General features: G+C 43.1%; 12 protein-coding genes across 13 annotated transcripts; 4 read left to right on the top strand and 8 right to left on the bottom strand.

The window, feature by feature from the left end:
- Positions 1-829: 829 nt before the first annotated feature.
- Nnf1a lies at positions 830-1774 on the bottom strand. Its single transcript, XM_002050167.4, has 4 exons — positions 1579-1774; positions 1300-1512; positions 1116-1230; positions 830-1054 (listed from the first exon to the last, which is right to left on the bottom strand). Exons 1-4 carry the CDS (start codon positions 1707-1709, stop codon positions 893-895), a joined length of 621 nt encoding a protein of 206 aa, XP_002050203.1. The 5' UTR covers positions 1710-1774; the 3' UTR covers positions 830-892.
- An 83-nt stretch (positions 1775-1857) lies between these two features.
- On the top strand, positions 1858-3710 carry LOC6626505 (RING-type E3 ubiquitin-protein ligase PPIL2). Its single transcript, XM_002050168.4, has 4 exons — positions 1858-1973; positions 2030-2981; positions 3040-3191; positions 3257-3710. The coding sequence occupies exons 1-4, from the start codon at positions 1942-1944 to the stop codon at positions 3672-3674; spliced, it is 1554 nt and encodes a 517-aa protein (XP_002050204.1). The 5' UTR covers positions 1858-1941; the 3' UTR covers positions 3675-3710.
- LOC6626506 (mitochondrial translation release factor in rescue) lies at positions 3040-4146 on the bottom strand. Its single transcript, XM_002050169.4, has one exon. It carries the CDS (start codon positions 4144-4146, stop codon positions 3718-3720), a length of 429 nt encoding a protein of 142 aa, XP_002050205.1. The 3' UTR covers positions 3040-3717.
- Positions 4048-4482, bottom strand: LOC26531916 (mitochondrial ribosome and complex I assembly factor AltMIEF1). The gene is made up of 2 exons (XM_015168140.3): positions 4255-4482; positions 4048-4187 (listed from the first exon to the last, which is right to left on the bottom strand). The coding sequence occupies exons 1-2, from the start codon at positions 4420-4422 to the stop codon at positions 4149-4151; spliced, it is 207 nt and encodes a 68-aa protein (XP_015023626.1). The 5' UTR covers positions 4423-4482; the 3' UTR covers positions 4048-4148.
- Positions 4483-4610: 128 nt separating this feature from the next.
- LOC6626507 (uncharacterized) lies at positions 4611-6400 on the bottom strand. The gene is made up of 4 exons (XM_002050170.4): positions 6095-6400; positions 5760-6015; positions 5154-5703; positions 4611-5097 (listed from the first exon to the last, which is right to left on the bottom strand). Exons 1-4 carry the CDS (start codon positions 6332-6334, stop codon positions 4803-4805), a joined length of 1341 nt encoding a protein of 446 aa, XP_002050206.2. The 5' UTR covers positions 6335-6400; the 3' UTR covers positions 4611-4802.
- A 1194-nt stretch (positions 6401-7594) lies between these two features.
- On the bottom strand, positions 7595-9361 carry LOC6637024 (uncharacterized). The gene is made up of 4 exons (XM_002060413.4): positions 9056-9361; positions 8721-8976; positions 8115-8664; positions 7595-8058 (listed from the first exon to the last, which is right to left on the bottom strand). Exons 1-4 carry the CDS (start codon positions 9293-9295, stop codon positions 7764-7766), a joined length of 1341 nt encoding a protein of 446 aa, XP_002060449.3. The 5' UTR covers positions 9296-9361; the 3' UTR covers positions 7595-7763.
- A 330-nt stretch (positions 9362-9691) lies between these two features.
- On the bottom strand, positions 9692-11651 carry LOC6626508 (uncharacterized). The gene is made up of 4 exons (XM_002050171.4): positions 11204-11651; positions 10743-10998; positions 10137-10686; positions 9692-10077 (listed from the first exon to the last, which is right to left on the bottom strand). The coding sequence occupies exons 1-4, from the start codon at positions 11441-11443 to the stop codon at positions 9762-9764; spliced, it is 1362 nt and encodes a 453-aa protein (XP_002050207.1). The 5' UTR covers positions 11444-11651; the 3' UTR covers positions 9692-9761.
- A 947-nt stretch (positions 11652-12598) lies between these two features.
- On the top strand, positions 12599-13240 carry LOC6627212 (uncharacterized). The gene has a single exon (XM_002050173.4). It carries the CDS (start codon positions 12696-12698, stop codon positions 13188-13190), a length of 495 nt encoding a protein of 164 aa, XP_002050209.1. The 5' UTR covers positions 12599-12695; the 3' UTR covers positions 13191-13240.
- A 12-nt stretch (positions 13241-13252) lies between these two features.
- Positions 13253-14678, top strand: LOC6627213 (isocitrate dehydrogenase [NAD] subunit gamma, mitochondrial). The gene has a single exon (XM_002050174.4). The coding sequence runs from the start codon at positions 13409-13411 to the stop codon at positions 14585-14587; it is 1179 nt and encodes a 392-aa protein (XP_002050210.1). The 5' UTR covers positions 13253-13408; the 3' UTR covers positions 14588-14678.
- LOC6627214 (uncharacterized) lies at positions 14593-15246 on the bottom strand. The gene is made up of 2 exons (XM_002050175.3): positions 14766-15246; positions 14593-14701 (listed from the first exon to the last, which is right to left on the bottom strand). Exons 1-2 carry the CDS (start codon positions 15048-15050, stop codon positions 14672-14674), a joined length of 315 nt encoding a protein of 104 aa, XP_002050211.1. The 5' UTR covers positions 15051-15246; the 3' UTR covers positions 14593-14671.
- A 781-nt stretch (positions 15247-16027) lies between these two features.
- Positions 16028-16729, bottom strand: prim (primacord). Its single transcript, XM_002050176.4, has one exon. It carries the CDS (start codon positions 16377-16379, stop codon positions 16209-16211), a length of 171 nt encoding a protein of 56 aa, XP_002050212.1. The 5' UTR covers positions 16380-16729; the 3' UTR covers positions 16028-16208.
- A 170-nt stretch (positions 16730-16899) lies between these two features.
- cato (cousin of atonal) lies at positions 16900-18564 on the top strand. 2 transcript variants are annotated; one of them, XM_070210532.1, is made up of 2 exons: positions 16900-17232; positions 17294-18564. In XM_070210532.1, the coding sequence occupies exon 2, from the start codon at positions 17591-17593 to the stop codon at positions 18419-18421; it is 831 nt and encodes a 276-aa protein (XP_070066633.1). In that variant the 5' UTR covers positions 16900-17232; positions 17294-17590; the 3' UTR covers positions 18422-18564. The 2 variants fall into 2 exon arrangements, with proteins under 2 accessions (XP_070066633.1, XP_032292693.1); XM_032436802.2 differs by having other exon boundaries at positions 17287-18564.
- The last annotated feature ends 372 nt before the right edge of the window (positions 18565-18936 follow it).

Raw genomic sequence — 18936 nt, 5'->3', positions numbered from 1 at the left:
ATGCATCTACACTTATAGGCCGGGAGATGTGCAATATGATTATAGTTAAAAACATATTCACACAGAGCACGGCCTAAAAATGATTACATAAGGCGCAAGGCTATGCGCAGTATTTACCAAATTGTTTTAATGTTCCATATATCGAAGAGAGCACGGTTCATTTTTAGGCCGGGAGATGTGCAATATGCTAAACAAATTGATTTAACTGCACATATTGTCACAAATACCGTCCTTAAAATGGTCATGCGGACGCACTAGTTTTTCCAGCTTTAACTTTTCATGGCGGGAATTGAACAACACTAGACACGGCCTGAAAAATATAGCTTGCACATATTAATTGAATTGTGCGCAATCTTGTGTTTTAAATGGAATCTCAATTTTTCCGGCCGTGAAAAGTGCAATACTTGTAAAAATAAAAAAAAAGAATTGACACTGACCACAGCCGAAAAACTAGCGATACTTTTGACAATAGAAAATTGCACTATAATTCAAGCACAGAACTAGTAGAAAAATAAATTAGTACACTACTGAAAAAAGCTTAAGCCTTTTACTTATCGCAATTATATTCGATTTTAAATTGGTCCTTCCAAAAAAAAAAAAGAAAACCAAGTGCAAGTCCTAATCTGTCTGCCAGACGAGTTGCTCGGCACGACGAAAAAGTTATAATGACAAGCTTGAACATTTACAGCGAATTATGAGTTTCGTACAGAGGCTGTTAGGATAACAGCAGGAGCTGTTAATCATTTGAAAGGGCTGTTATGATAATCGATCCGTCGACTGATTCCAATTTTCGATAGTTTGGCTGAATTTATAATTGAAAAATATTAAGTAAAGTTTATTTTACATAATATATTTCGTATTGCAGAATATACACATAAGCTTAACTTATTAGCTACTTATCATTATCTATCATTAGTTTCGTAAGTTCCATTAATTTTGGTTTCATTTCCTTGTAATACCCCGTTTGCTGATGCATCAGGGCGTAAAGTTTAACGCGTTCGTTCTGAATGCTTTGTATACGTTCGCGATTCTCTCTGCTCTTTGCCATGGCAATCTGAGGAAAAACATATTTAATGTATACCATCAGACCATAATAGATTTGTACTAGAACTGACCCCAATAGCCTTTTCCTGAGAAACTATTTGCTTTTGGATAAATCGAATGCTGGAATCCATGAGGCGCATGCGCACCGGCCGTGTCCGTTCCTCTGGCGTCAGTTTATGAACGTTCCTGCAATTGTTAAAAATTAGGTTATTGATTGTTATAGCAAGCTAATAAGCAGCTGTTTTCAGAACTCACCAGCTAGTGCCTTTATAGGGTTCAAACTTTTCCTTAAGCACCTCCATGGTAATCAACTTCTTGCCAACATCATTGGACACAAAAAAATGATCGTTTATCTTGGGCAACGCCTGGCTCATTCTCGCGCGTACACGTTCGATTAGAGTATCCTTGTTTAGGATAGTGTTCTCATGCTCCAATAGAATTGCTGCAAACGGTTCCAAGCACATGGCACTGAAATTGTAAATACATATTAATAACAGTATGGACGCTTGCAATTCAAATTTGATTACAACTTGCCCCATGTCTGCAAAGATTTCCATAAGCGCTTTATCGTATTCCGCTTTTACTTTACCCGCAATTGGGCTGTGCCTTTTGAAGGCTTCTTCAATATTTGGTTCTGATACAGGCATTCTGGCCGGTTGCGACATGTTTTAAACAATACAAATTAACAATAACAAATTTGACGCGGCTTGGGTAGACAGTGTGACCACAGCTCTCAACAGCTGCTACCTATGGGTGCATTCGATGTCTATCGGTGGGCCACCACATTACCACAGTCGATAACTTATCCTCTCCTATCGGTCATTTGCCATATCTAACAAATTTTATAAGATTGTTTTTGTTTACTTACAAGTTGGAATTGCATAAAAAGCCGCCAAAATGGGTAAACGACAGCATCAAAAGGATAAAATGTAAGTCATACAGTCTAATAATTAGTTAATTACTCACTGCTGTTCGTTGTTATTAGGTACTTAACGTACACCGAGTGGACCGAGTTCTATGGTGGCAAAAAAGTGGAATCCTTGGAAAATGAACATATTAAATTTAAACGTTTACCATTTGGCAATTGCTGCATAACTATGGCACCATTCGAAATGCCGTACAGTGATCTCAATGGGAATGTCTTCGAGTATGAGGCTATATTGACATTCTTGAAGGCATTTAAAGTCAATCCCATTACTGGCCAAAAAATGGACTCCAAATCCTTGATCAAACTTAACTTTCACAAAAATGCCAACGACGAATACCATTGCCCCGCATTGTTTAAGCCCTTCAGCAAAAACTCGCACATTGTGGCTGTGGGCACAACGGGCAACGTTTACTGCTGGGAGGCAATCGATCAGTTAAACATTAAGACCAAAAACTGGAAGGACTTGGTGGATGATACACCATTCCAACGCAAGGATATTATCACAATACAGGATCCCCAGCATTTGGAAAAGTTCGATATATCCAAGTTCTATCACATCAAGAAAAATTTACGTGTGTTAACAGCGGAAGAGCAGCTGGAGCGCAAGGATCCCCTGGGACGCATCAAGACCATGAATATGGAAACGAAAGAAACGCTGGCACAGCTACAGAAAGATTATCAACCAGCGGAAGAGGCACCATCTGGCTCTAAACGCACCGCAGACAAGTTTAACGCAGCGCACTACTCAACCGGCGCTGTTGCAGCCAGCTTTACGTCCACTGCCATGATGCCCGTATCCCAAAGCGAGGCAGCTATCATTGACGATGATCTTGTCAAGTACGAGCGAGTCAAGAAGAAGGGCTATGTGCGACTGAACACAAATTTCGGGCCGCTCAACTTGGAACTCTACTGCGAGCAGACACCACGCGCTTGCGACAATTTTATTAAACATTGTGCAGATGGCTATTATAATAATGTGCTGTTTCACCGTTCCATAAGGAACTTTATTGTGAGCAACACTCGACTTGGCGCTAAATTCAATAGTAACGTAATCTGTTTTACCTTAGATACAAGGAGGGGACCCGACAGGCACAGGTGCTGGTGGTAAATCGATATGGGGAAAGATGTTTGAGGACGAGTTTAAGCCTAATCTAAGTCACACGGGACGCGGCATGCTGTCAATGGCTAATTCGGGCCCCAATACAAATGGCTCCCAGTTGTGAGTAGCAATTGAAGTAGCTAATAAATTCAACTGGTGATTACTCTCTCTCTCTTTCTCTATAGCTTCATTACATATCGCTCATGCAAGCAGCTTGACGGCAAACACACAATTTTTGGCAAACTTGTTGGAGGCCTTGAGACTTTGCAGAAAATGGAAAACATTGAGGTGGACAACAAGGACAGGCCCATTGAGGACATCATAATAGAGAACGCTCAGGTGTTCGTTAATCCATTCGAAGAAGCTGTCGAGCAGCTGGCCAAAGAGCGTGCCGAGGAAGCGGCCAGTAAACAGGTGGCGGCCATAAAGCTTGAACAGCAAAAACGTTTAAACGAACCGCTTAAAAAGTACCGTGAAGGAGTGGGCAAATATCTAAAACCAAGTGCGCCCAAAAACCCAGAACCACAATCACAATTGCCTGGAGCACAGCCAGCGAAAAAGAAGAAACATACAAACGGTTTTGGCGATTTCTCCAGCTGGTAGCTGTGTTCAAATAAACACATATTTTTAATAAGCGTACACTGCTTCACTTTTCATTCTCTCCACGCTCACGACTTTGCCAGGTCTTCTTCATCTCCTGCAATTTGCCTTGCCGGCGTTTGCGCTCCGAGGACTTTTTCTGATCGAGCACTTTCTGTTGTGCTGCAATTGACTGTTCGCCGTTTAGGTGCGCATCGAGCTTATCCAACAATATTTTACGCGCCTCAATCCGGTTCTTGGAAGCCAAACGATGTAGATGACACTTGACGGTTATGCCAGTTGGCAGATGACGTAGAAAGACGCAATTGTTGGTTTTGTTTACGGCTTGTCCACCAGGTCCGCTGCCGCGCAATAATGTCTCCTCAATGTCCGACTCCTGGAGACTTGGGTAGCGTGAGTAGTCCAAGTGAGCCGTGGACGCCAGCCGGCACAGGTTGCTGGAGAGTGCACCAGCCAAAGATCGCAACTTGAGCATTACTAGAGTATTCGACCTTTCTTGAGCAATGTTTCGCCGCGCTGTATTTGAAATCCAGGTAAATTCAAATTTATTTCAATTTATTGTGATATAATAAGAAAAACACACCTTAAAATTGAACTCAATCTCTAGGGGACTTGTTAGCTGCCGATTCTCACGGAACTCGTGCCGCACTCGACCCAGAAAGTAGTTTTTATCCGTGAGCTTCAGGTGATTGCCGTATTTGATAAGATGCTTATAAAGGCGAAGCACCTGTTGTCGTGTTGGTTGAAACATATTCCTTTAAATCCCAACAAGCATTTGTTGTTCTCACATACGCATGTAAAACTGAATTGCTACCAGACTACAAAAAAAAAAAACAGAGTTGCCATATCGGCTGTGCGGCTCACCATATGCGATTTAAATCAGCTGATGACAGCACATGGTATTTTCTTATGATAAACACACACACACAAAAATATGTATATGTTAAACAGCGGTTTTAATCAACATATAAATTTGATAACGTACTTAGCTATATATACACTTTTTACAACACAATCACCAATAATTTATATTTATGTTAACAAGCAACTGGTAAATTCTCAAGTCATGGCCAATGGCAATCTTTTGTTTGCTAATTCACATTGACGGGTTTGTGCTTAATAAATTGTTATCTATTCGAATTCCACGCTATTAATCCATGTACTGCTATCAATATCTTCATCGATTTGAACATTGTGCAAGCGGCTCAGTTCAAACATTTCCTTCATTTGGTGGGCAATCTCACGATCGACTATTTCACCTCCTTGTGACATAGCCTCCTGTATGATTTCGTCCTCCGTTTTCTGGAGGGCAATCATTTCAGCGATCGTCAATGTTGGAGGCTCGACTAGCATCATTAAGAATGATGCTGAAATGCTTAGCGAATACGGTAAAAATCGTATATACTCCTTCAGCAAATTCTCGCGACTACAAGGAAACATAAATTTGTAAGTCCAATCAAGCTATTAACATTATAATCATACCTCAAAAATTCCGGAATTTGCCCCTCTTTGTGCTTTGTGTAACTCTCAAAAAGCGCAGTGCAATAATCATCGAAAATACTATCGAAATGCTTATGACGCACATCCGCGAGCACAGAGTTTGCCAGGAATGTTGAGAGGTCGATCATGGGCGAGGACAGACGCATTGTCTGATAATCAAACATCATTATATCCAGGGGAGTGCCATTATTGTCCGTAGCGTACTTGTAGGCCACATTATTTCGCAGGTAGTCCCCGTGGCAGAGGATAGAGAGTGGTTCCTTAGGCCCCACCCGCTGACGTCCATAGCCCACGTAGTCCCACACAGTCTGCTGAAACTTTTTGATAAATTCCTTGTCCACTTCTGGATAGTAAGTGGTCGTCGCCTTGGCAACACGTTTTAGTCCAGTTTTCCCTATTAAAGCATATTCGGGATTCATAACATCGTTGGCATATCGAGATTCCCTAAATTGGCGAGTTAGCTGCTCGAAACGGTCCTTCTGGTTGTGCTTAATAGCATAACCAAATCCATGAAACATGCCCAAGTACTTGACTGGAAGAATGATATTCCTTAGTAACTCACTTAATTGATCTTGATCTCTGGCTCACCTGCGATGCGCGTGTGCTCCAGACTCAGGCCATATCTGTCCTTTGTCACACTCCAGCCATCCGCTGAAAAGTCCCCCAGGATAAGCCATGCAGAGTTCGGTTTTATCTCGCTGTGATAATACTTGGGTGCAGCAAACTTGCCATTGCTCAGCTTTAGAATTAGTGGTAGTATCTCGGTATAGAAACTAACTTCGTTGTGGAATAGATCACCGAACTGTGCATTCTCGTAAAACTCAGGTGGTACCTCTGGTGTTTTCTGTAAATGGGAACGTGTTAATTAATTCATCAATTCAAATCATTTTTAGTACACTATTCAAATAGTATTGTATGCGCACCTTAACAACAAACTTGCGCTGCTGCTCCTCGCCGGCGTATTCAAAATTAACTGTTGCTCGATAGCATTGAGTCAACATAAACGCCTCTTCGGGTCCGATGACGGCGATTTTAATGTCCCCAACCTTGAATGTGCTCAGCTGTGACTCGCTGTAATTGTCCACTAGACGTCCGTTTTTTAGAATCTCAGGCAAGATTGAAGTGGTCAGCCACTCGACTTCTCTATCAACGTTCAGCGCCATTATCAGAGAGTATATTCGAGAACCGCTCAGCTTCGTGAATAGCGTACAACTAGTCGTTAGACGGCTATGCAGTGCTCATTTTAAGCGACAATAGACGAACGTGAACATGTGTATATACATTTATATTTGTATAAACTAATCAGTGTGTGTTTGCTCGTGTGTGTATTGATGATGTTTGTAATATTATTGTTTGGGCTTGTCGAAATGAATGCGAATTTAATCGCAAAATGTGAGGGTTCTCAATAGTGAAAACAGTGTGCTCTCCACGATAAGATATGATCACATTTTTGTGGCGGCTTATTGCTGTGAGCGTCGAGTTATGAAATACAAAGCTGTGCAAAGCTAAAAGATATAATTACTTGACTAATGTTTTATAAATAAGAGAACATCTTGTCTACTCTTAAACATGTTCAATTTTATAAAACTTTACACATTCGTATTGCGCATGTTTTCATCAATCCAATGTGGGCCATCATTCCATCTTTGCTTTAAAGCTGTTTAAACATTTTATTTATATGCAGATTCAATTAATAAATCGTCGCGACTGCAAAAATTTGATTCCTTATTAGTGTTCATATATAAACTTTAAAGATATACAATTACTTGAAGTACGCTGGAAGTGTATTAATTTAATGTCTCCAATAGCCTTCAAATAAAGCATGACAGTGAAAGTTCCTTGAGCAAGATTATTGGATGGTGAATCTTAAAGCAATGCTGTGGGCGTATAAAGCGAAACAGGTCGATATTATCAATTAGCGGTACGATGCTGCTAGGGAATGGAACTGCTATTTAGTTTTGCTGCGCTGGGTAATCCGATGATGAGATGGGCTAAAGGAAAATAAACTTGATCTTAATAAAAGTTGGCCAATGGCGATGGCTGCCAACACTGAACGCTTTGTGGGCTTGCCAATTGGATTAAAAACCTACCTCAATTTAGTTCTTGGAATCCAAACGACGCAGATGCCACTTGACCGTTATTCCAGTTTTCTAGGAGGCTGCCGATTCTTACGGAACTCATGTTACACTCAACCCAATAATAATTCCTATCCGTGAACTTCAGGTAATCACCTGTATTTGATAAGATGCTTTTAAAAGCGGTTGGTTGCAACTCATTCTCTCAGTCTCAGCAAGAATTTGTTGTTAACTAAATGCATATATGTAAGCGTATGTACAATTAGGTTGCTGCCAGACTAGATATAGAAATAGCGTTGCCATATCGACTATGCGGATCACCAATATAAATTCAATCCATATACATATGTACACACTTACAAATATATTTGTTTGAAAAAACGCAGATTTGGGTCAACATACATAGCTAATTGATAATGTGTTTATATAAAGGCGAAGCACAGCTATTGATATACAGATAGATATTAAAAGTCATTGCCAATGGCAATCTTTCTATCTAGAATTCATGAATTGTTATCTATTCGAATTCCACGCTATTAATCCATGTACTGCTATCAATATCTTCATCGATTTGAACATTGTGCAAGCGGCTCAGTTCAAACATTTCCTTCATTTGGTGGGCAATCTCACGATCGACTATTTCACCACCTTGTGACATAGCCTCCTGTATGATTTCGTCCTCCGTTTTTTGGAGGGCAAGCATTTCAGCGATCGTCAATGTTGGAGGCTCGACTAGCATCATTAGGAAAAATGCCGAAATACTTAGTGAATACGGCAAAAAGCGAATGTACTCCTTCAGCAAATTCTCGCGACTGCAAGGAAACATAAATTTGTAAGTCCACAAAAACTATAAACATTATAATCATACTTCAAAAATTCCAGAAGTTCCCCATCTGAATGCTTTGTGTAACTCTCAAAGAGCGCAGTGCAATAATCATCGAAAATACTATCGAAATGCTTATGACGCACATCCGCGAGCACAGAGTTGGCCAGGAATGTTGAGAGGTCGATCATGGGCGAGGACAGACGCATTGTCTGATAGTCAAACATCATGATGTCCAGGGGATTGCCACTATTGTCCGTAGCGTACTTGTAGGCCACATTGTTTCTCAGGTAGTCCCCGTGGCAGAGGATAGAGAGTGGTTCCTTAGGCGCCACTCGCTGACGTCCATAGCCCACAGAGTTCCATACAGTTTGCTGAAACTTTTTTACAAACTCTTTGTCCACTTCTGGATGGTAAGTGATCGTTGCTTTGGCAACACGTTTTAGTGCAGTCTTCTCAACTAATTCAAATTCTGGATTACTAACATCGTTGGCGTATCGAGATTCCCTAAAGTGGCGAGTTAGCTGCTCGAAACGGTCCTTCTGGTTGTGCTTCATAGCATAACCAAATCCATGAAACATGCCCAAGTACTTGACTGGAAGAATGATATTCCTTAGTAACTCACTTAATTGATCTTGATCTCTAGCTCACCTGCAATGCGCGTGTGCTCCAGACTCAGGCCATATCTGTCCTTTGTCACACTCCAGCCATCCGCTGAAAAGTCCCCCAGGATAAGCCATGCAGAGTTCGGTTTTATCTCGCTGTGATAATACTTGGGTGCAGCAAACTTGCCATTGCTCAGCTTTAGAATTAGTGGTAGTATCTCGGTATAGAAACTAACTTCGTTGTGGAATAGATCACCGAACTGTGCATTCTCGTAAAACTCAGGTGGTACCTCTGGTGTTTTCTGTAAATGGGAACGTGTTAATTAATTCATCAATTCAAATCATTTTTAGTACACTATTCAAATAGTATTGTATGCGCACCTTAACAACAAACTTGCGCTGCTGCTCCTCGCCGGCGTATTCAAAATTAACTGTTGCTCGATAGCATTGAGTCAACATAAACGCCTCTTCGGGTCCGATGACGGCGATTTTAATGTCCCCAACCTTGAATGTGCTCAGCTGTGACTCGCTGTAATTGTCCACTAGACGTCCGTTTTTTAGAATCTCAGGCAAGATTGAAGTGGTCAGCCACTCGACTTCTCTATCAACGTTCAGCGCCATTATCAGAGAGTATATTCGAGAACCGCTCAGCTTCGTGAATAGCGTACAACTAGTCGTTAGACGGCTACGCAATGCTCATTTTGAGCGACTATGGAATAGCGAAATATGTACGAGTAGAAATTTATATTTGTATGGACTAATCAGCGTGTGGATACTCGTGTGTACATGTTTGATTTTTGTAATATTTGTTTGGTCTAGACCAAATAATTGCGAATTTAATCGAGTAGTGTGATTGTGCTGAATAACGAAAACAAGCTCTCGATAAGATATGATCAAATTTTTGGGGTGAAAAAAAAAGCGGGTGATTTCTGAGAGTGATAAGAGAGTAAACAGCACAAAGTTTTGCAAAGCTGAAACACATAATTAGGTGAAAAGTATTTAATAGATTAGAAAGCATTTTGAGATAATATACTTTTATGTAGCCAATTCTTAAGTTTATGCCATTCGATACAACTTAAGCACTTTCCTATATCCAATTTGTTTCTGTTATAAATTTGCAAGCATCTTTAATCCAATCTGATGTATCAATATCCTCATCAATTTGCACTTTGTGCAATTGGCTCAGCTCGTACAATTCCTTTATTTGATGGGCTATTTCCCGGTCCACCAGCTCACCGCCTTGCTTCAACGCTGTCTGAACAATTTCCAAATCCGAAAGCTCCGTGTTAAACATTTCCTCCGCCGAAACTGTTGGTGGTTCAACCAGCGAGAAGAGGAAGTAGCACGTTATGTGCACAGCGTATGGCAATATCCTGATGTACTCCTTCATCAAATCATCGCGACTGCAACAATTCAGCTCTTGATTAATGTTAATACAATAATCTTAAAGATATGTATTTACTTGAGGTACGCCGGAAGTGAAATACTTGAATGTTTCCTATAACTTTCAAAGAGCGCATTGCAATAATCATCAAAAAGAGTATCAAAATTGTTGTAGCGCACTTCCGCCAAGAGTGAGAGTGCCAGGAACACGCAAAGATCCATCATGGGCGAGGACAAACGCATTGTCTGATAGTCAAACATCATTATATCCAGTGGAGTGCCACTATTGTCCGTAGCGTACTTGTAGGCCACATTGTTTCTCAGGTAGTCACCGTGGCAGATGACAGCGAGTGGCTCCCTGGGCGCCACCCGCTGACGTCCATAGCCTATATAGCTGTATAGGAGTAGCTGAAACTTTCTGACGAATTCCTTGTCCACTTGGGGCTGATATGTAGCTACTACCCGCTCCGCTCGCTTGAGGCTGGCCTTATGTTTTAGTTCCCATTCATGGTTCAGAGATTCTTTGGCATAACGTCCTTCTCTGAGCCTGCTCGTGAGCTCCTGGAAGCGTTCCTTATGATTGTGCTTCATGGCATAGCCGTAGCCATGAAACTTGCCCAAGTACTTGACTGGCAGTAGGATAGTCTTTAGCAGATGGCTTAGTTCACTTTGATCTCTGACTCACCTGCAATGCGTGCATGCTCCAGACTCAGGCCAAATCTGTCCTTAGTCATTCTCCAGCCATCCTCCGCAAAGTCGCCGAGGATGAGCAGTGCGGAGTTCGGCTTGATTTCGCTATGATAATACTTGGGTGCAGCAAATCTGCCATTGCTCAGCTTTTGAAGAAGTGGCAGTATCTCGACATAGAAGCCCACTTCATTGCTAAATAGATCATCAAATTGCACCGAATCGTATACCTTAGGCAATATCTTTGGAGTTTTCTGCGGATATCAATGTGAAACGTTGTTTATCATCACGTATTCTTTGTATCTGTTTTATAATCACGATTAAGAGATTGCTTAAACTGTATCGTTATCAGGTGGAAAGCTTGTCTAGTATAAGTTTTGTGCATCTCATAAACATAATACAGAGCTATATTTTGACATGCTTATCTACTATATTATACTTTTCTTATTTCATGCTTACCTTAATAACCAGTCTCCTCTGATGCTGCTGGCCGGCATATTGAAATTTGATATGAGCCTTGTAGCATATGGTTAACATGTAGGCCTCATCGGCGCCGATTACATTGATATCGATGCTCTCCACCTGGAATGTTTCCGCCAGCGACTCGCTGTAGTTCTCCAATAGTCGTCCACTACGCAGGATCTGCGGCAAGACGCTTGTCGTTAGCCATTTGATTTCGTTCTCAACAATCAGCGACATTTTAGAGATAGAAGTAGATACAGCCACGGCAGAAGTTTCCGACTGACAATAGCTGAGCCTCTTGTGTTTCTTATGTATGAGATAATACGTGATATCTGTCTCTTATCTGAACAGATATCACTCGTGCAGCCACATAGACATCTTAATCTATTGAGGCCTGTCGTGACTTTTGTTCCATTTCCTACGCTCTTTATCTTCAAATATCTGTTCTGTCAAGGAACAGGTCAGGTAGATGTGGAAGATCATTTTCAAAATATCTTCGAGACTTACTCGCTAGCTAATATCAAGTTTGATTTTACTATTTTGACTCAAGTTGCTTCGCTTTAAAATTCAAAATTTAAACGATATTTCCGTGCAATACCCATTAACAGTATTAGACAACTGGCCATGTCGCACAAGTGGTATAGGCTCTCAATCTCGGGCTCGTTCGCTAATCCGCAGAACTATGTTAACATATTGTCGAATGCCAGGATGTCTTCTTTCACGCCAACGCAAACGCCAAAATATATGTCGGTTACGGGCAGTGTCAGCGATCTGAGCTTGTCCACCTTGTCCCGCATGTCTCTTTTGGGCAAACCAAGTGCCAAAAAGTTGACAAAAAAGCAAATCCCGAAAATGCCAAGGGTCAGGCAAAAAAAAAATGAATCATGCGTAGCCCAGTGTCAGCAGAATCAGTGCACGGCAGAAGAATCCCAGCTGATAAGAAACTTTATCAGAGAAGTGCGCTATCGCGAGCTCAGGCAGTACTATGCCAAAATGATTGCCGCCGAGAGAAGCTGGCCATCGTATATACCGATCTGTTGCATGTGTTCCGGGTGCGGATTACCCAAGTTTAAAGCACCGGCCAAGGATATACGTCACAATGTCTATTGTTGTGGACCTGAAACTATGTGCTAAGCGCAGCATTGGCTCAAGTTTCTCGCTGCTGCACTTACCTGCCAAAGATGCTTCTCTTGATCCACCCACTCACCGGCTAGGTATCTGTGTGTGTGTGTGTGTGTGTGTGTTTAAGAGCAGCACCTTTGGCATATAAGTTTCTTAGCCATCGTACCAGCTTCCATCTGTATATACTTATATAACATTTGTTCAATTATAATAAATCACATGTGCGTTCGAGATTGGAGCTTTGTGTGGCTTGTCAACTGATGCTGTTATGTCAGCACAGTCAGTAACTGGATTCGTTTTAGTCAGCATATAGCTCGAACATCTCGCTCTCATATTCTCCTAGTTGACCAGTTCAAGCCGCCGTACCATGTATTCAGAGCCGCCCCAGAGTACGAAAAACACACAGACGGAGGCACAGCCGGCACCGCCCCCGATATGTGTGCCCCTGCTCATGGTCGATGAGGATGGCAGGAGGCGGTACTGTTACCATGGCGGCAAATGCCGTTGCGAAATGTGCGAGAGAATACGGCAAGCACAACAGGAGGAACTGGACAGGAATCTTGATGCATTCATACCACATAACCGTCTCAAGCTGGAACCGGCCATACGTCAGGTGAAGCACAAGCAATATAAGCTGGAGGCTAGGCGCGTCTCGCCGGAATATGGTCTGATGCTGCTCAAGGATCACTTGCAGATAGTCAAGGATGTTCCAACCTATTACCTGCCGGACAAGTATTATCTGAGAGATGCTTGGCGCGTTATTGGTCCGCTGGACAAGGGCACGCAAACCGAAATACTTATTGGCAACTATGGTGTCGATGGTTGTCCGTGTCCCGAGAAGACCGTTTGCTGGGATATCTAGTCCTGTAACAATCACTAGGGGAATAAAGACTCGAGATGAGTTTGTATTAAGCGCAGTCTTCAATTGATTTTCGGGTTGGGCATCCGTTGACAGGACAAACAAATGTCTTGACAGCTGGAAGAGCTGACGCCTCCAGTCGAGACTCAGATCAATGTGGCTTATTGAGCAGCTGATTTAAACAGACTTTTTCGTAACAAAATTTTCGAATTTCCCACACAATGCTAAGACGTATGAAAAGCGTGAAGCTGCTGCAATCGGCATTCTCTCTCGCCAGCGGACGCCGTCAAGCAACTACCAAAATCGACGAGCACACCCACGTAACCGGCGTGAATGCGTTCATGGCCAAAGGAGATGTGCGTACGGAAAATGTGAACGTGTTACCCAAAACCAAGTACGGCGGCATCACGCACGTAACGCTCCTCTGTGGCGAAACCATAATTGGCAAGCAGGGCGCCAAGTACGTGAAATCGCTGCTGTCCAGCGCCCGGGTGCCGGTCGATGTGCAGCGCATCTTTGTCGATCAGGGCACAGAGTATTACAATTCGGTGTTGCGCAATCGAGCTGCCATTCATGTGGACATTGTGCACGATGCGATTTCGAAAAAGAAATCGCTAAAGGTCTGCAATGATCTCGATCTGCATGTCTTTCTGACCAATCTGCGCAGCTTTCCGGGCTTCAACTGCCGCTTTCCCAATGTGAACATCCAGCTGATTGCGCAAAACAACATGGGCAACTATGCCGAGCTGGAGTATTCACCAGTGAAGGGTGTGGTCGAGGGACTGCGCGTTGTCACCAGCCGGCACATCAAACGCTTTCTGCGTTACGCCTTCAAGGCTGTGATGGATAAAAAGCGACAAAAGGTCACTCTTGTGCACAAGTCAAGCGAGTGGCCAAAGACTGAGGGTATCCTGCTGGATATTGCGCACAACCTGCAGGAGAAGGAATATCCCGATATTGAGCTGGAGCCGATGGAGCTGGACAAATGCGTTGCCCGTCTGATACTCGATCCGGAGTACTTTGATGTGCTGGTCACGAGCGATTTGTACGGCACCTTTATGGCTACCATTTGTAGTGCCATCTGTGGTGGTGCGAATCTGTTTTCCTCGACTGAGATTGGGGAACATCATGCGGTGTTCAAGCCGCTGCAAACGAAACTCTCGTTGACCAACTACAAGGTGCTTAGTCCGTATGGAATCGTGTCCGCCTGCGTGGATCTGATGCATCATCTGGGCCATGACGATTGCGCCAATGCGCTCTGGACCGAAATGATTCGCACCATGGAAACGGGCATCAAGACGGCCGACTTTAAAGGCACAGACCGTGGCGAATATGTCATATGCAATATTATGAATCGTCTGCGTTGCAACATGTTCACCGAATTTAACAAGAACGATTGAGGAAATCAATTTATGTATTAAATTTATTTCAATTGATTCGGATACATAAAATTAACAAAATACATTTATGGGAACGAAAAATGATCAAAAATTGCGTCTCATATTATTGCCGAGCTGCGCTTGCAAAAGGAAATAAAAGAATATCTGTCGTTGATATTTTTCTCTCTTTGAGACGCACCTGCTGGTCCTCGGTGCGCAAGTTGCTCTCGCTCGTCTGCATCTTCCAGTCGTCGGTGAAGGTGACCAGCTCGACGACACGCTTAAAGGACACACTCTTCTTGACCTTTGGGTGTGGGTGCAGAGTCTTGCCCTTCTTTTTGCTGGGGTACTTCATATAATCGTAGACGATCGGCTCCTTAATATCGATGTGGGACGGTGTCGGAGCTGGGACTTCCTTCAATTTTGTCGATCCACCGATTTCAGATAGAATTTGCTTCTCTTGTGGCTTTTCGATCGCATCCATGTTGCTAAGAATTTTGTTAAAATTTACATAATACGTTTGCTTTTGGTGCTTAAACTTCGATTTGGAACGCCAAACTCATTCGATTTTGGCTAAATATTTTAATACACAATATTTTTCGACTAATATTAAAACAAGTATTTCTTTTTCGGTAAAACTCTTATAATTTTATTAAATTTTGGGAATTTCAATTTTGTTAGTCAAGTTGATTGAGTGAAAAATGAATGACTAATTTTCCAATTTTAGAAACTTTCAAACTGAAAACTATGAGCTAAATTATGGAAACTCAGCTGAAGACAACAAAGGTTAAAAAGGTAATATTGAAGCCAATTAAAATTGAAGGACCAAAAGTAACCCAGCCAAGCGCTGTTAATCATATTATGATAAGAGCAAATATGTGAATGCAAAAGTACTGCACGTAATAATAATAATGGGCTATTATGTGTTATGGCAGTGCAATAAACTTTACTCCAATTTGCACGTACAATTTCAATAAATTTATGCGCAACCATTGCCAGAGGCAACAACTGTAAACAACTACATAAATTCCATACCAAAAACTCGCAGAAAGAGACCCGGCCAGAGTCGGCGACTGTAATAGAGACCGTAGAACAATTGCTTCAACTTGGTTAAGGCCCTGCACAGAGAGGGCGGCAATAAAATGCTTGCTCGCCCGAAGTGTAGCATATTTGCAGGCGGGCGTTGGGGAGATAAATAAATAAATTGGTACATGTGTAAGCCCCAGTCGATACTTTATCATCATGCAAATGGCTCGGCTGTCGGGCAATGTTAATAAGTACAATAAACGGCTGAGCAAACAGCAGGAACAACAACCACAAGCTCGCAACACAATGTAAATTGGGCAAATCCTTGCCGTGGGCCAAGGCCTTGCCATGCCAAATAATGGCTCCTTTGGCCAGTGTCTTCTGGCTCCATTTTAATCCCAAGGCAGACACACACACACACACACATACTTTGTATATTTGTAGCAATTTATTTATGTCTATGCCAAATTACATACAAAAAGTCACTTAAATTAGAATGTTACACATTGCCCACCCCCCATCTGCGCTCCCCCTCAGTGCATCTGCCATTGCAGCTAACATCTTGTCCGAGTCCGATTCCGAGTCCAAGTCCGAGTCCAGCGGCACTTGCTCTGGGTCATTGCTCCGCTAGAGTCAGCTCGTTGTTGTTGCTGTTGCCGCTGGCCAGCTTGGCCTTGGCCGTGCTGCACATCATCATAAAGGTGACCAGGGTTAGCTCCAGCATGCGGCACACACAATAGGCGACCACATCCACCAGATGCTCCACGACGCCCAAATACAGACACATTTTCAATTGCACTGGCACTTTAAGTTCGCTTTCTTTAGTTTATTTAACTGGTTTGGCTCTTGGTTTCTATCGCTTGGCGTGTTGCCTGTACAATGTTTATGTTGTCGCCTTTTCCAAATGACAACAGTTCACATTTGCGGCAACGTTTTCAGTCCTGTTGCTGCTGCTGCTGCCCGAGCTGTTCTCGTCTCGTATTTCTCTACAAAACAATTGCCGAGTGGGCGGCACAATCGACAGCTTCCCAGTGTCGGTGCATGCGCATCATCAATATGCTCTCTCGAGCTGTTCCACCTCTTCCTCTAATCATACACTGGACAAGTTTCGAACTTTCAGCTTGTAAGTATTTCAATGAAAATCTGACGATAACTGTAGGGATAATAGCATCATATTATATTCTAAGTAAATAAAAAGTAAACATATAATTATAAACAATTTTTCATAAAATAAACATATTCAGACCCGGGTAGATGTGCTGTCCATGTGACCCAGTCATCAACGAGGATCCGAGTCCATCTAGCCATATCTGTCTGTCTGTCCGTCAGTTCGCAAGTATCTCAGATCCTATAAGAGCTAGAGATTTGTAAGTTTTTATCATATCAAACACTTTGTTTTCGTGCTAAACCAAGTAGCAGTTGCCCTTGGACTCAGCCAATACTTGAGACTAGCACAACAATTGTCGCGTGTCAAGCGATTCAAACAGTTCGACAAAAGGTAGCCCAAAGTAAGTCCAAAGGACATTTATTGCCTCTCCACTCCACTCGACACGAGGGACAGCGCCAGAGCTGAGCTCGAGCCAGAGTTTGTTGTGGCCATATGGTGCCGGTTGCTGGAGTGCGGCTCGATGCAACATATGGTCAGTAGACGGAAGGCACTAAGAAATTCAACAGCGAGTTAATTGATGTGCCAGTCTGTAGCCAGTAGCTCATCCTCGCTCTCACCCTCGCTCAGGCCTCTCGCTTGCTCGTGCTGTTGTGTGCTGTTGAGCGTGAAAGTCACAAATTATAGAAAAAGAGATCACATGCCATGATAGCGGCAATTTGGCAAGCTATGACGCGTGCCAGGGCCAAGGCGAGAGCGGCACAGCATGAATGAGGCAAAGGTCAAAGTAGTAGGCGGGAGCGAGCGAGCAAGAGCAAGAGCGAGAGAGGGAGCGAGAGCGAGGGAGAGCGCATCTAACCCCTAACTGGCCGCCCCTGTTGACGATCCTTAATATGGTAATGATGAAGATCCTGGCTGAGGGGCAAGGGGTCATTTGCGGGCCACACTCATACAAACTTGGTCAGCGCAGCGGTAATAATATTTGTGCAACTAGGCACCGTGGCCCGAAGGGTGGCTTTGCGTCTAACTGCAGCATAATCATTTCGTCTCTGGCCAGCTCGTGCCGCTCGCGCGTCAGTTGCAGTTGCGGCACAACATTCGAGCCGTGCAGAGCTGAAAACGCCAAAGAAATGAGCCGCTACTACTCATCGGAGGAGGATAACAGCTCACAGTATCTGGGCAGTCCCAACTACAATCTAACGCTGATGTCCAGCGCCACGTCGGCGCAGCAGTACAACCAGGTGGCGTACTTGTCGCCCGACTGGCAATTTCTGGATGCCACAGGCGGCGCCTTGGAGCAGCAACAGCACCCAGCACCCGCCAGCTATGATGAGACGCACACCATGCAGATGCAGCATGTACTGCCGCAGGATGAGAGCCAGCAGCCGCTGAAGAAGCGCAAAATAGGCCCGCGCAGATTGAGCGTACAGTCGACGCCCAGCTCGCTGGTGCTGAGCCCCACGGTGCAGAAGCGGAGACGGCAGGCGGCCAATGCGCGCGAGCGAAAGCGCATGAATGGGCTGAACGAGGCATTCGACAGGCTGCGCGAGGTGGTGCCGGCGCCCTCCATTGACCAGAAGCTGTCCAAGTTCGAGACGCTGCAAATGGCCCAATCCTACATATTAGCGCTGTGCGATTTACTGGACAACAATGGCGAGGACGTGGATGCTGCCGCCTACACGATCTTTGGCGGTAGCGAAAGCAGCTTTGAGCTGGCATCTTAAACGATAAAAATAGGAATATTATATATTATATAAAGAGCGTTATTTGGTTAAAATTGAATCTAAGATTTAAGGTTTGTGATTTTCTTCTAACTGTAGCATTATAATAAAACATATTGCATTAAATTAAGAACATTATTAAAGAACTTCAAATTTACTAAAGGGTTGCTCACTGTGGAATCGGGATATCCGAAGAAACAATGAAGTTTCCGATCCAAAATTCTTATTTTACAAATGTTTTAATCCTGTTGATACTGATCAAAAGCTAATATGTAACATATTATCTTAGCTTTAGCTTATTTCGTGACAAACTTAAGTCTATCAAAATTGACTTCTTAAAATCCGCAGCTTTCTGTGCATCATGAAAATCAATTAGCTGGGCTACGCTTCAATAGTTCCGAACACCGCTCATAAATTAATTACTAAAAACTTCATTGATAGAAAAACAATAAGTTCGGCAAACCCCTAACGAAACGACCTTACAGAGCGGTATTTATGGCAATACCGAAATGTTATCC

The sequence above is a fragment of the Drosophila virilis genome, chromosome 5, assembly GCF_030788295.1.
Source record: "Drosophila virilis strain 15010-1051.87 chromosome 5, Dvir_AGI_RSII-ME, whole genome shotgun sequence".
NCBI lineage: Eukaryota > Metazoa > Arthropoda > Insecta > Diptera > Drosophilidae > Drosophila > Drosophila virilis.
This window is presented reverse-complemented; position numbering and strand designations above follow the sequence as displayed.

What these genes read in the sequence shown, in the direction of transcription:
- Nnf1a (XM_002050167.4), bottom strand. Translation starts at nt 1,709, where the DNA reads ATGTCGCAACCGGCCAGAATGCCTGTATCAGAACCAAATATTGAAGAA. An exon ending in GAAATCTTTGCAGACATGGG is followed by an intron (nt 1,513 to 1,578) that starts GCAAGTTGTAAT and finishes TTACAATTTCAG; the next exon opens with TGCCATGTGCTTGGAACCGT. An exon ending in CCCTATAAAGGCACTAGCTG is followed by an intron (nt 1,231 to 1,299) that starts GTGAGTTCTGAA and finishes TAACAATTGCAG; the next exon opens with GAACGTTCATAAACTGACGC.
- LOC6626505 (XM_002050168.4), top strand. Translation starts at nt 1,942, where the DNA reads ATGGGTAAACGACAGCATCAAAAGGATAAAAT. An exon ending in CAGCATCAAAAGGATAAAAT is followed by an intron (nt 1,974 to 2,029) that starts GTAAGTCATACA and finishes CGTTGTTATTAG; the next exon opens with GTACTTAACGTACACCGAGT. An exon ending in AATACAAATGGCTCCCAGTT is followed by an intron (nt 3,192 to 3,256) that starts GTGAGTAGCAAT and finishes CTTTCTCTATAG; the next exon opens with CTTCATTACATATCGCTCAT.
- LOC6626506 (XM_002050169.4), bottom strand. Translation starts at nt 4,146, where the DNA reads ATGCTCAAGTTGCGATCTTTGGCTGGTGCACTCTCCAGCAACCTGTGC.
- LOC26531916 (XM_015168140.3), bottom strand. Translation starts at nt 4,422, where the DNA reads ATGTTTCAACCAACACGACAACAGGTGCTTCGCCTTTATAAGCATCTT. An exon ending in AGATTGAGTTCAATTTTAAG is followed by an intron (nt 4,188 to 4,254) that starts GTGTGTTTTTCT and finishes TTTCAAATACAG; the next exon opens with CGCGGCGAAACATTGCTCAA.
- LOC6626507 (XM_002050170.4), bottom strand. Translation starts at nt 6,334, where the DNA reads ATGGCGCTGAACGTTGATAGAGAAGTCGAGTGGCTGACCACTTCAATC. An exon ending in AGCGCAAGTTTGTTGTTAAG is followed by an intron (nt 6,016 to 6,094) that starts GTGCGCATACAA and finishes TCCCATTTACAG; the next exon opens with AAAACACCAGAGGTACCACC. An exon ending in GGAGCACACGCGCATCGCAG is followed by an intron (nt 5,704 to 5,759) that starts GTGAGCCAGAGA and finishes TCATTCTTCCAG; the next exon opens with TCAAGTACTTGGGCATGTTT.
- LOC6637024 (XM_002060413.4), bottom strand. Translation starts at nt 9,295, where the DNA reads ATGGCGCTGAACGTTGATAGAGAAGTCGAGTGGCTGACCACTTCAATC. An exon ending in AGCGCAAGTTTGTTGTTAAG is followed by an intron (nt 8,977 to 9,055) that starts GTGCGCATACAA and finishes TCCCATTTACAG; the next exon opens with AAAACACCAGAGGTACCACC. An exon ending in GGAGCACACGCGCATTGCAG is followed by an intron (nt 8,665 to 8,720) that starts GTGAGCTAGAGA and finishes TCATTCTTCCAG; the next exon opens with TCAAGTACTTGGGCATGTTT.
- LOC6626508 (XM_002050171.4), bottom strand. Translation starts at nt 11,443, where the DNA reads ATGTCGCTGATTGTTGAGAACGAAATCAAATGGCTAACGACAAGCGTC. An exon ending in AGAGGAGACTGGTTATTAAG is followed by an intron (nt 10,999 to 11,203) that starts GTAAGCATGAAA and finishes TGATATCCGCAG; the next exon opens with AAAACTCCAAAGATATTGCC. An exon ending in GGAGCATGCACGCATTGCAG is followed by an intron (nt 10,687 to 10,742) that starts GTGAGTCAGAGA and finishes TCCTACTGCCAG; the next exon opens with TCAAGTACTTGGGCAAGTTT.
- LOC6627212 (XM_002050173.4), top strand. Translation starts at nt 12,696, where the DNA reads ATGTATTCAGAGCCGCCCCAGAGTACGAAAAACACACAGACGGAGGCA.
- LOC6627213 (XM_002050174.4), top strand. Translation starts at nt 13,409, where the DNA reads ATGCTAAGACGTATGAAAAGCGTGAAGCTGCTGCAATCGGCATTCTCT.
- LOC6627214 (XM_002050175.3), bottom strand. Translation starts at nt 15,050, where the DNA reads ATGGATGCGATCGAAAAGCCACAAGAGAAGCAAATTCTATCTGAAATC. An exon ending in TGCGCACCGAGGACCAGCAG is followed by an intron (nt 14,702 to 14,765) that starts GTGCGTCTCAAA and finishes TTGCAAGCGCAG; the next exon opens with CTCGGCAATAATATGAGACG.
- prim (XM_002050176.4), bottom strand. Translation starts at nt 16,379, where the DNA reads ATGTGTCTGTATTTGGGCGTCGTGGAGCATCTGGTGGATGTGGTCGCC.
- cato (XM_070210532.1), top strand. Translation starts at nt 17,591, where the DNA reads ATGGTAATGATGAAGATCCTGGCTGAGGGGCAAGGGGTCATTTGCGGG.